General features: G+C 54.1%; 1 protein-coding gene across 1 annotated transcript; it reads left to right on the top strand.

The window, feature by feature from the left end:
- Positions 1-7,026: 7,026 nt before the first annotated feature.
- Positions 7,027-14,081, top strand: DES (desmin). The gene is made up of 9 exons (XM_046644542.1): positions 7,027-7,675; positions 8,672-8,732; positions 8,851-8,946; positions 9,096-9,257; positions 9,434-9,559; positions 9,965-10,185; positions 11,463-11,506; positions 12,988-13,070; positions 13,275-14,081. The coding sequence occupies exons 1-9, from the start codon at positions 7,101-7,103 to the stop codon at positions 13,314-13,316; spliced, it is 1,410 nt and encodes a 469-aa protein (XP_046500498.1). The 5' UTR covers positions 7,027-7,100; the 3' UTR covers positions 13,317-14,081.
- Positions 14,082-14,680: the final 599 nt, after the last annotated feature.

Below are 14,680 nucleotides of genomic sequence, written 5' to 3'. Positions count from 1 at the left end.
CCCCCCCCCCCCCCCCCGCCCCAAGAAGGGTCAGGGGTGTGAGGGTGATGAGGAGGAGGGGGAGGAAGGAGGGGCTTATGAGAACTGGGGTGGGGGTGACAGTGAAGGAAGGGGCCCAGGAAAGGGTCTGGGGTCAGGAGGTGCAGACAGCTGGCAGCGGGAGGCCTGAGGGTCTGGCAGCAGTGAGAGGGGGAGGCTGGCAGAGGAGGGGGCGGGTTGCTGGCTGAGCCTGGGGGGGGGGGGGGGGCGGGCAGCACAAGGGAGATGAGTTTCAGGGAGAATCCTGACGCCACTGTTCCCACTGGGCCCCCCAACTCAACCTCCCCCCGGGTGATATCAGGAAGAAACAATCGCCTCTGGACATTCCTTCCCTTTTACAGTCACTCCCGGCTCCTCGCAGCCCGTGGAGGTTAAGCAGCCACTACCGCTGAGAGGAAGGTGGATGGGGGGGCAGCACGGGAGGAGGCTGTTGTGGGGAGGGACCTCTGGGAGCACGGAGGCCGGGAGGCGCCAGAGAGCAAGGGCTCTGTGGGGCCACTCGGTGTTCCCAGGCCCTGGGCCCAGAGACTCAAAATGTCAGAAGCTGAGGGGACCTCAGAGATGACCTGGCCTGATCCCCTTTCACGCCTGGGCATGACAGGGCCAGGGAGCAAACGGGACTTGCCCAGGTCGCACAGATGGTCATTGGTGAACACCCAGGATGAGCACCCATATCTCAGACTCTGGCTGAGGCCCCCCCATCCCAGGCTTGGGCCACCTACCTCCCTACCAAGTGCCAAAGCTGAGGCAAGAGCCAAGGTCTGAGTTCATAGCTGCCACACTGTCCCCAAGGCTCTCGTGCAATGACTACCTCCTGGCCCAACCCAACTCGTGATGGAAGCTCTAGGTTCTCGGCTGGGAAACAGAGAGAGGAGGGGGATGGGCCCTGGAGAAAGGGGCAAAGGGCAACCCTGGAGTTGGGGCTCAGCCGGTGGAGGGAGGGCACACCTGGGGAGGCTCAGCCCTGTCTCACACCTGGGCTCCTGGGGTAGCCCTGGGGTAGGTGAGGAGCTCTCCAACAGGGCAGGGTGGAAGAGTCTCTTCTGCTTTTCTCCTTTGTGACCTCTTTAGTTTTTCTTCAATCCAAATGCCTTGTGCTGGCCACATCAGTGTCCCCACTGTAGCCATCCACCCATGGCAGCCCCCTGCCCCCCACCCCACCATCCCTGCCATCCATGGGATCAGGGAGGTCCTTTGAGTAGCCAGGGCCCTTGTCTTCCAGGGAGCCCTCTGTGAGGTCCAGAGATCCTAGGTCCTAGGTAGCCATAAGCCCTCCAGACACTGAGCTTAGCGGAGGGCAGGAAGCAGCAGATGCAGAGGTCTGGAAGCCCAAACTAGCTTGGCAGTGTGACCCAACAGAAGAGAGGACAGTGGGCATCGATGTGAGGCCAGCCTGAAGGAGAGGGGAGTGAGCTGAGGTTGGCAAGGTGAGCAGGGCCAGTCCTGTGGGGCCTTGGAGGCCACGATGAGTTTGGCTTTTGCTGACTCAGTAGTTCAGGGAAGGGAGAGAAAGTGGGAATGGGGGACAAGCAAACTCCAAAAGGCACGAGACTGTCCCCAAGTATTTGAACAGCAGATCTTTGAAAGTGGGGCTCTTCTTGCTCTGCTTGGCTTCCGGGTTAGCATATGTGGCAGAGCAGAGACACATCACCTGGGTTCAAATACAAGGAAGTGTTCCTAGAGCAGAGCCGTCCACCGTCCCGTGGCGGAGTCGTGTTAGGTACCCATGACTCTTTGTGGAATGGAATGGGCTGCCTGGAGACAGAGTTCCCAGGCAGCGGAGGGACCGAGCTGGACCAGTGCTTGCTGGAGCCACAGTAAAGAAGGCTTAAAGTGGAACTGAGAAATGGGAGCATTGGACTGGTTGACCTTGTGACCTATGAAGTTACCGCTAACCTTAAGTTTCCAGGACTCTCCGAGGTCAGAGCAATCTGGGAAGATTTCAAGCAAAAGCAGAACTGACTTCTTTGATTGACTCAACAAATTGTATTGATAACACCCATGGTGCAAGGCACCACACCACATACACAAATGTACAAATAGTCCCCCTTTTCTGACAAATGCTGAATGAAATGGTCTGTCTTGGTGGACCTTCTCATTTCCAATATCAATTAGCTCAAGTAAGAGATGTGACCATAAAATAATGTGACTGTTATGTTTTTTTGTAAACAGCTTGCCAAAATTTATATATTCAGAAGTGTGTCTGGAGGATGTTCATAGCAGCATTGTTTATAATAGCAAAAGAATGGAAACAATATAAATGTCCAAATAAAAAATTGGCCAAATAAATTATGGCAATTCCATACAGTGAAAAACAAAAGAGAATATTAAGAAGAATGACTGAAAACCTCTAAACAAAGAAAAGAGTAGGATCAGATGGCTTCACTGTTGAATTCTACCCAACGTTTCAGAATTAACAGCAATCCTTCTCAACTCTTCCAACCTAAAGAGGAGGGAACATTCCTAACTCATTCGATGAGGCCAACATTACCCTGATACCAAAGCCAGACAAAGACACACAAGAAAATAAATAAAACTACAGACCTATATCCTTTATGAATATTGATGTAAAAATTCTCAACAAAATTAATTCATCAGCATATTAAAAGGATTATACACCATGACCAAGTGGAATTTATTGCTGGAATGCAAGGATGGTTCAACATATCAAAATCAATCAGCATAATACACCACATTAACAGAATGAAGGGAAAACCCCATGTGATCAATTTCATTTACAGTAGCATCAAAAAGAATAAAATACTTAGGAATAAACATAACCAAGGAGGCATAAGACTTGTACATTGAAGACTACAAAACATTGATGAGATAAATTAAAGAAGACAAAAATAAATGGAAAGACATTGCATGTTCATTGATTTGAAGACAATATTGTTAAGCTGTCAATACTATCCAAAGAGATCTACAGATTCAATGCAACCTCTATCAAAATCCCACTAATGTTGGGGCTGGCCAGGTGGCACAGTGGTTAAGTGAACACGTTGTGCTTCGGTGATGGCCCAGGGTTCCCTGGTTTGGATCCTGGGTGTGGACATGGCGCCATTTGGCATGCCATGCTGTGGTAGGCGTCTCACATATAAAGTGGAGGAAGATGGGCACGGATGTTAGCTCAGGGCCGGTCTTCCTCAGCAAAAAGAGGAGGATTGGCAGCAGTTAGCTCAGTTAGCTAGTCTTCCTCAAAAAAAAAAAAATACCACTAATGTTTTTTGAATAAATAGAGAAATCCATCCTAAAATTCATATGGAATCTCAAGGGACCCTGAATAGCCAAAACGTCTTGAAAAAAGAAGAACAAAGTTGGAAGACTCACACATCCTGATTTCAAAACTTACTACAAAGCTACAGTAATCAAAACAGTGTGGTACTGGCATGAGGGCAGATATATAGGCCAATGGAATAGAATAGAGACAGAAATAAATCCTCATGTATATGGCTAAATGGTTTTCAAAACCATTCAATGGGGAAAGGCCAGTCTTTTCAGCAAATGGGGCTAGGAAGACTGGACATTCACATGCAAAAGAATGAAGTTGGACCCTTACCTTATACCACATGTAAAAATTGACTCAAAATGGATCAAAGACATAAAACTGTAAAACTCTTAGAAGAAAACACGAGGTAAAATTTGTGACATTGGATTTGGTAATGATTTCTTGGATATGACACCAAAGGCACAGGCAATAAAAGAAAAAATAGATAAATTGGACTTCATAAAACTTAAAAACTTTTGTGTTTCAAAGGATACTATCAGGGTCGGCCCAGTGGCGCAGAGGTTAAGTGTGCACATTCCGTTTCAGTGGCCCGGGGTTCACCGGTTTGGATCCCGGGTATAGACATGGCACTGCTTGGCAAGCCATGCTGTGGTAGGCATCCCACATATAAAGTGGAGGAAGATGAGCACGGACGTTAGCTCAGGGCCAGTCTTCCTCAGCAAAAAGTGGAGGATTGGCAGCAGACATTAGCTCAGGGCTAATCTTCCTCAGGAAAAAAAAAAAAGGATACTATCAACAGAATGAAAAGCCAACCCACAGAATGGGACCTCTTGAATTTTGCACCAAGTACATTACTCATCCAGATAAGTTATTATTATTTTTAATATGTCCAATTCTAAGGAATCCCCCGGGGAAGCTAAACTCGTACTCCAGCGGTGCTGCCCAGTTCTGAACGTGTTTTGGAGCACTTCTCTTTCACCTGCCTTCCAAGCCTCGGAGTGTTGTTTTGCTGTCCTCCATGGCAGCAAATCCTCAGGAGTGGAACTGAATTTTGAAACAGCCCCAAGTGGTTCTGAGCCAAGTCTGGTAGATGTTGATTTTAACTAGAGAATGGATGGCATAATTTATTTATTTGTTTTCTGCCTCATTTCACCAAGGAACTGAGGCCTCGAGCTGGACTGAAGGGCAATTTCCTTATGTGGTCTGGAGACTGTGCACAGAGAGGAGTCCCAAAAATGTTCTGTCCTACCCACAGCATGGAAATGGATGCATAGTCTCCTACAGCAGAGTAGATTAGTCAGGATTGTTTTGGCTACAAGTGACAGAAGCCAACACCCAGTGCCTTAAGTGAAAAAAGGGAAAGTTTCCTTGGCCCCAAAGCCAGGAAGGGTACTGGGAGAGCTCACAAAATTGAGGGAAAAGCTGCAGAGCCAGGGCCCCAGGGGCTGGAATTTAGGACTTCTGCCCACCTTCTCCTCTTCTCCAGGTGTCTCTGCTTCTCCTTGCATGTTGACTTCTCTTTCCTCCTACTCCAGAAAGACCTCCCCAGCAGGCAGGAAACATGGGTGTCACAGGCTCCAGTTTAGTAATCTCAATTCTATCTACAAATTCCAGGGAAAGTCTCTGATTGGCCCTGCCCAGGTCCGGGCCCACCCCTTGAGCCAATCACTGCAGTCAGAGAGATGCATTTACAAGACTGGCTGAGAGCTGAGTCACCTGTCCACTAGTCCACTCATGGCGGGGGGTGTGTGTGTGTGTAGCATTTGTTACCAAAATAAGGGCATGGAAAAGAAAGCTTGCAGCCTCCCTTGAATAACAACAAAGACGGGGCTGCCTAGGATGTGCTAAGGATCCACACAGTCGCCAAAATTCTCCAGGAGCCTACAATCCAGTTTGGGAGCTGAGACACAAAAATAACCAGAACAAAACAGCTTGCACTGACTCCAAGTCTGGATAAGAATATCTGGAACTCCCCAGCCACCTCATAAGCTTGTCTCTTGGATAAAAATTAGACATTTCATGGGAAAGGGCTTTCAAAAGACAGCAGTAACAAAGGCCCTTACAGTTCACCTGGCACATTCACACCCACCCTGGGGACAGAGCACGGCCTCTGGAGTCAGACTGCCTCAGCTCCCCGAGCTATAAAAGGGGACTGATACCCGTCCCTCCCTCATAAGGTTGTTGGGGAACTGGGGATCATGGGTGAGGAGTGCTGAGCAGAGTGGTCCCCAGTGGGTGCTTGGTATATGGAAGGTATTATTACTTGCATATTGTTGCTTGAGCCTCTTCACACCTTCACAGGGTAGACATGGCAAGGCTGACTATTCCCACTTTAGGGCTGAGGACACAGAGCAGTGAAGAGCTGGCCTGCTTGGAATTAACGTGCTGGTGATGGCAGAGCTACGGAAAGACCAGCACTGTGTTTCCCAGAGTGGCATTCCAAAAGGGTCAGACCTAAGAGAGGCCTGTAGAGTGCTAGGTGGAGGTGTAAAGAGACAGCCAGTGTTCCCGGAGAAGTGGGGATGTCCTTAGGGCACAGCCAGGGCCTCGCACCAAGGAGGGGGCTGTGAAGGGATGGGCAAGTCCTCCACGGGGCTCTATTCCTGCTGGGGGCTTGGAGCATTGTGGGGGTGGGACGTGCAGTCACGTATCACCCCAAGCCTTCCTCCGCCATCTGACACCCCTGCCTCCTCAGGTACCCGGCCCCCGCCCCCCAGAGCTCCTCTCCTGTGCACTTGTTTCCTGGACCCGATGCATTCTCCTCTATAAATACCAGCTCTGGTATTTTGGGCTGGCAGCTGTTGCTGCCAGGGAGATGGCTGAGTTGACATGAGGCTCCTGACAAAACACAAACCCCTTGTGTGTGGGGGTGTGGGTGGTGTGAGGAGGGGGATGAATCAGAGTGGGGATGGGGGCGGGGACAAGGGGGCAGAAGCTGGGTGAAGCTGATGGTGCCAGGGTTAGAGTGTATACAGCAAGTGGAAACTCAGAGCACACCAGACCCTTCCTGGAACTCACCCTGTTGTTTATAAACTTGAAGCCCCACCCTCACCCACAGGGGACGGTAAAGGGCCCACACTAGTCCAGAGGGAAACTGAGGCACAGAGGTAGAAAACAGGTGCCCGTGGACATACTTGAGCAGGTCTGGATACACCAGGCCATACCAGCTCTGGCCAGGATTGCTATCTGTGCCCAAGGGCCCCCTTCCACCCTCCCTGCCTGCCTAGAGACCCTCTTCCTCTAGGCCTGCCTGGTGGGCTCCTGGTCTTTGCCTGAGCCCTCCCAAACTCTACCACTTTCAGAGAATCTTTAGAAAAAAAGGGATTTGGAGCCTGTCTTGGGAACAGGCCTTGTCCCTTAGGAAATAACCCAAAGTCTCTCCTTGGAGCAAAAAGGAGACCCTCAAACTAAATGGGGTCCTCTCCTCTGCTGTGTTCCCTGAGCACCCCCAGGAGGAGGCTGGCACCCAAGGGTTGAAAGGGAGGTTCCAGACATGCCAGCTGCCCTAGTGAAGGGGTTGGCGGGCCTGCCCATCTTCTGCCCTTCTAGGTCTATCAGCCTCTCCCACACCCCTCACGGGCCCCCCACCCGCCAGCTGAGGGGCGCAGGCCTCTTGCGGGGGAGCTGGCCTCCCCGCCCCCACGCCAGCGTCCGCCCTTTCCTGGCAGGACAGCGGATCCTGCAGCTGTCAGGGGAGGGGCGCGGGGGCTGATGTCAGGAGGGATACAAATAGTGCCGACCGCTGGGGCCCTGTATCCCCTCTCGGCATCCACTCTCCAGCCGGCCGCCCGCCGCCTCCTCCGCGCCGTCCAGCCTCGCCCGCGCCGCCACCATGAGCCAGGCCTACTCGTCCAGCCAGCGCACCTCCTCCTACAGCCGCACCTTCGGCCCGGCCTCGGGCTTCCGGCTCGGCTCCCCGCTGAGCTCGCCCGTGTTCCCGCGCACGGGCTTCGGCACCAAGGGCTCCTCGAGCTCGGTGACGTCCCGCGTGTACCAGGTGTCGCGCACGTCGGGCGGGGCCGGGGGCCTGGGGGCGCTGCGGACCAGCCGGCTGGGGGTGGCCCGCACGCCCTCCTATGGTGCGGGCGAGCTGCTGGACTTCTCGCTGGCCGACGCCGTGAACCAGGAGTTCCTGACCACGCGCACCAACGAGAAGGTGGAGCTGCAGGAGCTCAACGATCGCTTCGCCAACTACATCGAGAAGGTGCGCTTCCTGGAGCAGCAGAACGCCGCGCTCGCCGCCGAGGTCAACCGGCTCAAGGGCCGCGAGCCGACGCGGGTGGCCGAGATCTACGAGGAGGAGCTGCGCGAGCTGCGGCGCCAGGTGGAGGTGCTCACCAACCAGCGCGCCCGCGTCGAGGTCGAGCGCGACAACCTGCTGGACGACCTGCAGCGGCTCAAGGCCAAGTGAGGCCCCGGGCGCCCCCAGAATCCCTTGCACTGTCAGAGCGCGGGAGGCTGGGCCTGGGGGCTCGGGTCCCAGCTGTCAGCACCTGCCTTCTCCACCGTGCCGGGAACCCTCTCCCACCCTAGGCAGGGAGAAGGTCATCGACCTGTGCCCCCCAGAGGGGAGATGGTCGCTCCCTTGTGTTCCCATTCTGCAAAGGAGGAGTTTTCTTGGGAACATCATGGGGTGGAAATAGGAGACTTTGGGAGAACTTGTACCCTGTGGACAGCCCCTTAAAAAGCATCTTAAGATGCTGGGTGATGTTGATGGGGGTCGACAGGCAGATTGCTGGAGCAAGGAGGCCTGTGTACTCTCACAGGGAGAGAAGACGTTGATAGGAGACAAGGAAATTTGGAACAAGCTGGGAAGAACAGGGGGTAGGGGTATCAGAGCACTAGCTCTCGGATCATCTATGGTGAGGCCCTGGGGAGCGGGGGATAGAGGGGATCTTGGCTCCTGGGCCAGACTGAGGCTGTGCCGTCTCACAAGGGGAATAGATAAGCTAGAGGAACAGGGAGGGGGGGAAGCTTGGGGGACTGGCTAGTGGGCTCCACCAGGCTCCCAGTACAAAAGGCAGAAAGCACTCATGGGTCCTGCCTCCAGCAGCCCAAGGGAACAAAGTCACGGTCCTGCCACTGAGGTCACAGACTGGTTGAGCACCTACATGGGCCAGGCTGGGGTTGGAACCAGGAACACAGGGGTGGATAAAATAGACACAGTTCCTAATCCCAGGGAGGTCACAATCTGGAGGAGACAGAGACTTCCAGGGTGTGGCTCCCGGGAAGAAATTGGGCCACTTCCGGTCCCCTCCCTGGGTGGGCGGGGCCTCCTGTCTCTACCCTGCAGCCAGGCCTCCTCTCTCTGTCCTGAGCCCGCTCCCTGGGCAGCCCCCAGCCAATCTCCACTGCGGGTTTTATCCCCACCAACTGTCTGTCCTGTCTGTCTGTGCCCACCAGGCTGCAAGAGGAGATTCAGCTGAAAGAAGAAGCGGAGAACAATTTGGCTGCCTTCCGAGCGGTGAGCTCTTTGGTCCCTCAGCCACCTTACCCCTCTGTCCTCTCTGTGCGGCCCCTGGTCTCCCTCTGCCCTGCTTGGGTGATCAGTGATGCTGTCCCTCTTTCTTGACCTCTCCCAGGATGTGGATGCAGCTACCCTAGCTAGAATTGACCTGGAGCGCAGGATCGAATCTCTCAACGAGGAAATCGCGTTCCTTAAGAAAGTGCACGAAGAGGTATGCCCTCGTCTTCCTCCTCAGGGTCCTCAGAACCTGGTGACAGCAACTGGAAAGGGAGGTGGTGCCAGGTTCTGGGAACGAGGGCGTGAAGTGCCATGTGCTGCATGGGGATGGGTAGGGCACTGAAGTCCAGCCTCTCCCTGCAGGAGATCCGAGAGCTACAGGCCCAGCTTCAGGAACAGCAAGTCCAGGTGGAGATGGACATGTCCAAGCCAGACCTCACCGCCGCCCTCCGGGACATCCGGGCTCAGTATGAGACCATCGCGGCTAAGAACATCTCCGAAGCCGAGGAGTGGTACAAGTCAAAGGTGGGTGGCCTGGCCTGGGGTCTCTGAGCACTCTGTCCCCCTCAATCCTGGTCTGGAGGTGCTTCCTGTGGCTCTATCCATGGGAGGAGGCTGAACTCAGGGTGTCTGTGCTCCCTTGCCCACCCTACCTACATTCTGCTTCCTCCTTATCTCGGGGCCTCTCTCTCTGCCCTTAGGTGTCCGACCTGACCCAGGCAGCCAACAAGAACAATGATGCACTGCGCCAGGCCAAGCAGGAGATGATGGAGTACCGACACCAGATCCAGTCCTACACCTGCGAGATCGACGCCCTCAAGGGCACTGTGAGTCCCTGCCCACCTCGCCGGGCCAGCCCTTCCTGCATGCAGCTCACACTCTCACTCTGGGACCTTGGGCCCATCACGTATCCTCTCTGGGCCTCTGTCTTCTCAAATCTACCATAGGGGTGAAAACAGACCGGTGGATTCCCATTGGACTCCCAGGAATCGTGGGGCTCCTGTGTGGGGGCGGGGAGGCCAAACATCGATGCTCCCTTTATCAGTCCTGTCCTGTCCTCTGAGTTTCCACGTAGGACTTCATTTGAGTTCAGGGATCCCTGGCTCAGAAGAGTTTGACAGCTCCTGGACCTGACCATCTCAGACCCGAGGCTGTGTCTCTCTCCATCCTGGGCCCCTAGTGTCTCCCTCCGCCCCTAGCCCGTGCTTAACCTGGGCCCCCGTCCCCTGCAGAACGACTCCCTGATGAGGCAGATGCGGGAACTGGAGGACCGCTTTGCTAGTGAGGCCAGCGGCTACCAGGACAACATCGCACGCCTGGAGGAGGAGATCCGGCACCTCAAGGATGAGATGGCCCGCCACCTGCGCGAGTACCAGGACCTGCTCAACGTCAAGATGGCCCTGGATGTGGAGATTGCCACCTACCGGAAGCTGCTGGAGGGCGAGGAGAGCCGGTGAGGGGCAAAGCAGGGGCAGGTGGTAGCGTTCTGGGAGATGCTGGGGGGCCTGTTCCTGTCCTGGGGAGGGGCTCGGGATCACCTTAACAAGATCTGGAAACAATATTATACAAGAGGCCGCCACTCCACTAAATACAGAGAATTAACCAAGGCCACCTGGGTAAAAGGGGATTTAATTAATGGCTTTTATAAAAAGAGAAATGTAAGTATTCCCTCATCCACCTTCAAAATTAAGAACCAGCAGCATAAAACCATATTCAGCAACCAGTAATAAAATATTACTGCCAGTCAAGGGAGAGATGAGAGCAGAGTGGGGAATGGTGAGGAAGGAAAGATAGAGATGAATAGGGCCAAAGGGAGAGATGGAGAGCCTTGGCTAAGAGAAAGGGTGTAGAGATTCGTGCACCAGGGGTGTGCACACACACGCACGCAAACATGTTCATAAGAAAGACACAGAATGACATGCTCAGAGCAACTCACCTTGACACACAGAAAACAACATACAACTTGAGGGGGAACTTTCCTGGGTGATGGAAATGTTGTATATCGTGATTTAGACTGGTAGTTCCATGGCTGTGGACACTGATCAGAACTCACTGAATTGCATGCTAAAGATTTGTGCATTTCCCCGTATGTAAACTTAACTTCAATTTAAATCGGTCAGTGACTCGAACAAATGATGCCCATTGATACTCGTAAAAATGACAATATCTGAAGTTTAAGAAAATCAGCAGACATATTTAGACACAGACTTACACTAAAGAGAGTTCAGATTTCGTAGAATTACATCTAAATGTAATGACCCTTTGAGGTAGCTGACATCTCATTGCGTTTTCCCAGCACTAGGCATAAGTGGGGATGGCGGTTCCTGGAAGTTGCCCCCACATGGGTGGGCCAGAGGTTCCCAGCCTGGCCAGAGGGTGGGCACACACCTTGGATGTCGCCCACAGCTGCTATTGATACACCCTTCGATGCCAAGAGCAAGAAGGAAATCCTGGTGAAGTGGAGGGTGCAGTGGGGTTGGGGGTCCTAGTGTCATGCAGGCGAGTCAGAGATAGAATGGGCGATCCCTCCAGAAGAGACAGTGCCTGGAACAGCTGGAGTTGGCCTTTGGCCTCATGCTCCGAGCCGTGTGGCAGTGGGAGCGTTGGGGTCAGTGGGACTGGGACAGCTCAGGATGGTGTTTAGAGAGGACCAGGGCAAGTTTTGATGGGCGGTCACGGGGAGAGACGGAGGGTCCTAACCCTTTTGGGGCTTGGTCTCTCCCTTTTCAGGATCAACCTCCCCATCCAGACCTTCTCTGCCCTCAACTTCCGAGGTGAGTGCGTGTTGCCAGGTGGAGGCTGGGATGGCAGGGGCAGTAGTTCAGCACGGGCACCGCCCAAGGCCAGCTAGGAGGGGAAGATGGAGTCATGGGGACAGGGCTGGGGTCTGGGGAAGAAAAAGGGGCTGCTGCGGATGGATGGGGAAGTTTAGGCTGAGGCACCTTCTGACGGAGACAGCCTTTTATTTTATTTTATTTCATTTTATTGTATTGTATTGACCTTGTCCTCTGCACCTTCTGGGAATTTTGAGCATCAGCAAACAACTTCTGTTTCCTGATATATGCAAACTCTGAAGGTACCAGGGGTGTCCTTAAGGGCCTGGCAGCATCTAGAACCATACGCCCCAGGCTGCAAGGCACCCACCACCCACTGTCTGTTTGGCAAGTTGCCAAGTGCCTCCCTCATCACCCCCAGCTGCTTGTGGAACTCCTCCAGTTTGCTGGAGCAAGAAGTTGGATACATATTTTAAAAAATCAAGCCAAACTTTAGCAAAGCCAAACAATTGAAAGAAGGAACTCCTAGGGCATTCTGCCATCCTGACATTAGTAATATGCAGATCGAGTGGCTTTCCAACCCGAGAGAGCAGAAAAACACACCATAGTGATACATTCGGAAAGCAAGTCGGAGTCCTTGGCAGCTTCGCCTTTCCTAGATCAAACCTTTTATGTCTTCGATGTTCATTTCCATCAGGAAAAACACACGCTGTGCTCCACCGAGTTACAAGGTTCATCGCAGGCTGGGAGCTCGCTAAGGACATTCATGAACCGCAGACTCATAGCACTAAGGGCCTAAATGTGACCCTTCCTGGAAAACACAGAACCTCTCTTTCAGCTAGGAGTTTTTGCAGACACCAAGTGTGAGCCTTGCATTTAAAATTGCTTAATGTTTTTTGAAATGAATCATTCCGTGGCCACAGTAGGGCAAGAATCAGTGTGACCATTTCACAGTAAGGAAACTGAGGCACAAGGGGCAAGTGACTGGCCACCACGCAAGGAATTGGTGACTGACTCTTGTCCATCCCTTTCGTGAAGACATCGAGTTGCTCATCTGGAGTCTTAAAGGGGACTGGCTACAATAGGTTTCTCCAACAGAGTACCTTACAACTGGGCATTGGAGTTGTAACTGTCAGGGTCCAAATTCGTGCAGGGCTGCCCCAGAGCCCGGGGGTGGAGAGGGAGCGAGGAGGCGTGTGGGGAGTGAGAATGCCGGCGGTCACCACCCTCCTGAGCCAGTCAGCACCTGGAGCACGTCTGCTGGCTCCTGAGTGTATCTCAACCGGGGGACTGGCCCCGGGGTCTGCAGAGCTGCCTGCTGGGTGCTGGGCTCAAGTCTTGCTGAAAAAGTAGCAGGTACACTTTGAGAGGGTAGGAGTCTTCCCGGCTCTGCCCCATGGGACCAGGGATGGACTCCCAGTTCCTGGAGCAGCCCGGGCCTGCCCTTGATCTGGCTGAGCGTGTGGATGGATCTGTTACAGAAACAAGCCCTGAGCAGAGGGGTTCCGAGGTCCATACCAAGAAGACGGTGATGATCAAGACCATCGAGACCCGGGATGGAGAGGTGAGTGGTCTGCTTGGTCTCCTGATGCTTCGTGGGGGCTCCGGGGTGTGTCTGGGGGGCTGTTAGCCAGGTGCCTTCTACCAGCTGTGCTGGTTCCAGCACCTGCCTGAGGGAAAGGAGTCCTGCTGCGAGGGGGTGGGGACCAGGACTCTGGCTCCTTCTCCCGCCAGCACCAGGACACACTGGGCTTCTCTTCCTCCCCAGGTCGTCAGTGAGGCCACACAGCAGCAACACGAGGTGCTCTAAAGTTAGAGACCCTCTGCCACCAGAGACCGTCCTCGCCCCTGTCCTCACTCCTCCCAGACCAGCCTCCTTTCATCCCAGGGCACCGCACCCAGCCACAGTGTCCCCTCACAGCCTCTGACCCCTGCTCACCGACCCCCCTCATAGTCCCCACAGGGGACATGGCCCATCCCTGCCCGGGCACAGGCAGCCCACAGCCGTGTGAGTCCTAGATGTTAGAAATGAGTGAGCTGGCTCGGCCACCCTCAGGGTGTGCTGGGCAGGGCTGGGATGAAACCAAGGCCGAGAAGTGACCCGCCTCTCCCACCTCCATGACCTCGGGCTCTAGCCTCTGGCTTTGCAGGGAGCCCCAGAGCAGGATGTTGGGACCTGGCAGGGTCAAGATTGAGCCCCATGGACCTCCCCACTCCCCACTGCCCACTCCCCAGCCAGGATCAGAGAAAGAAAGGGCAGCCTCCTCAGCAAGCGGGCAGGGAACTGGGGGACTAGCCCCCTGGGAAGACCGGAGGGCTTGAAACTGACCCCATGGGCCCTTAGCTTCCCAGGGTGGGCTCAGAAAGCAGGGGCTGCAAGAGGGAACCCCCGAAGGTGCCAGATGTGGGAGCAGGAGATTCAGAAGGAGAGAGAGTGGGCGAGATGCTGGAGAGGAGAGGAGAGAGGCAGAGAGCGGTCTCAGGCAGGTGCGAGGGGCGCCCACCTGGCCGTGCCTGCCCCTCCCCCACTGCAGGGGCTCTGGACAGAAACAATAAAGAGAGAAGCACAAGCCTAGCACGTTCCCTGCTGTCTTGACTGCGAAGTCTCCTCTGGGGGCCCCCAGGGCTCTGTCACACTGCCCCTTGAGATGGACTATGTGCTACCCTCCTGCCCAGCCAGGATGTCCCTCATGGCCTGTCACCCCTTCTGCTGCCAGAGCCTGCAAGCCTGACTGCGTGTGTGTAGCGTATGGGGGAGGGGGGGCTGGACAGGGGGCTTTTCTTGGGGAACCACAAATACCTCCCGTTAGGCCCCTATTCCGGAACTGCCCCCTTGGGCCCCCTACCCCACCTTTAGATCATCAAGGCCCTGGGACACCACCTGCTGCTCCTCCAGTCCCTTCCCTAAGGAAGCTTACAGCCTCTTCCCATTAAACCTGCCTGAGCGAGCATCTTCTATGCACAAGGGCCACTTCAGGAAAAATTACAAGGTTAAGAAAAATGGAAAGCTCTACCATGTTCTCAGAGAAGAAGACTCAATTCATCCTATGTAATCTATCATTTCAGTGCAATGCAATCTCAACTAAAATACCAAGCGGAAATCTGGGGAGAGTTTGGGAAGATAGGAGGTGAACTTATGACATATGGAAAAAAATTAGGAAATCATGGAATAAA

The sequence above is a fragment of the Equus quagga genome, chromosome 17, assembly GCF_021613505.1.
Source record: "Equus quagga isolate Etosha38 chromosome 17, UCLA_HA_Equagga_1.0, whole genome shotgun sequence".
Classification (NCBI taxonomy): Eukaryota; Metazoa; Chordata; class Mammalia; order Perissodactyla; family Equidae; genus Equus; species Equus quagga.
Note: the sequence above shows the minus strand (reverse complement) of the source record. Positions and strands in the feature narration are given on the sequence as shown.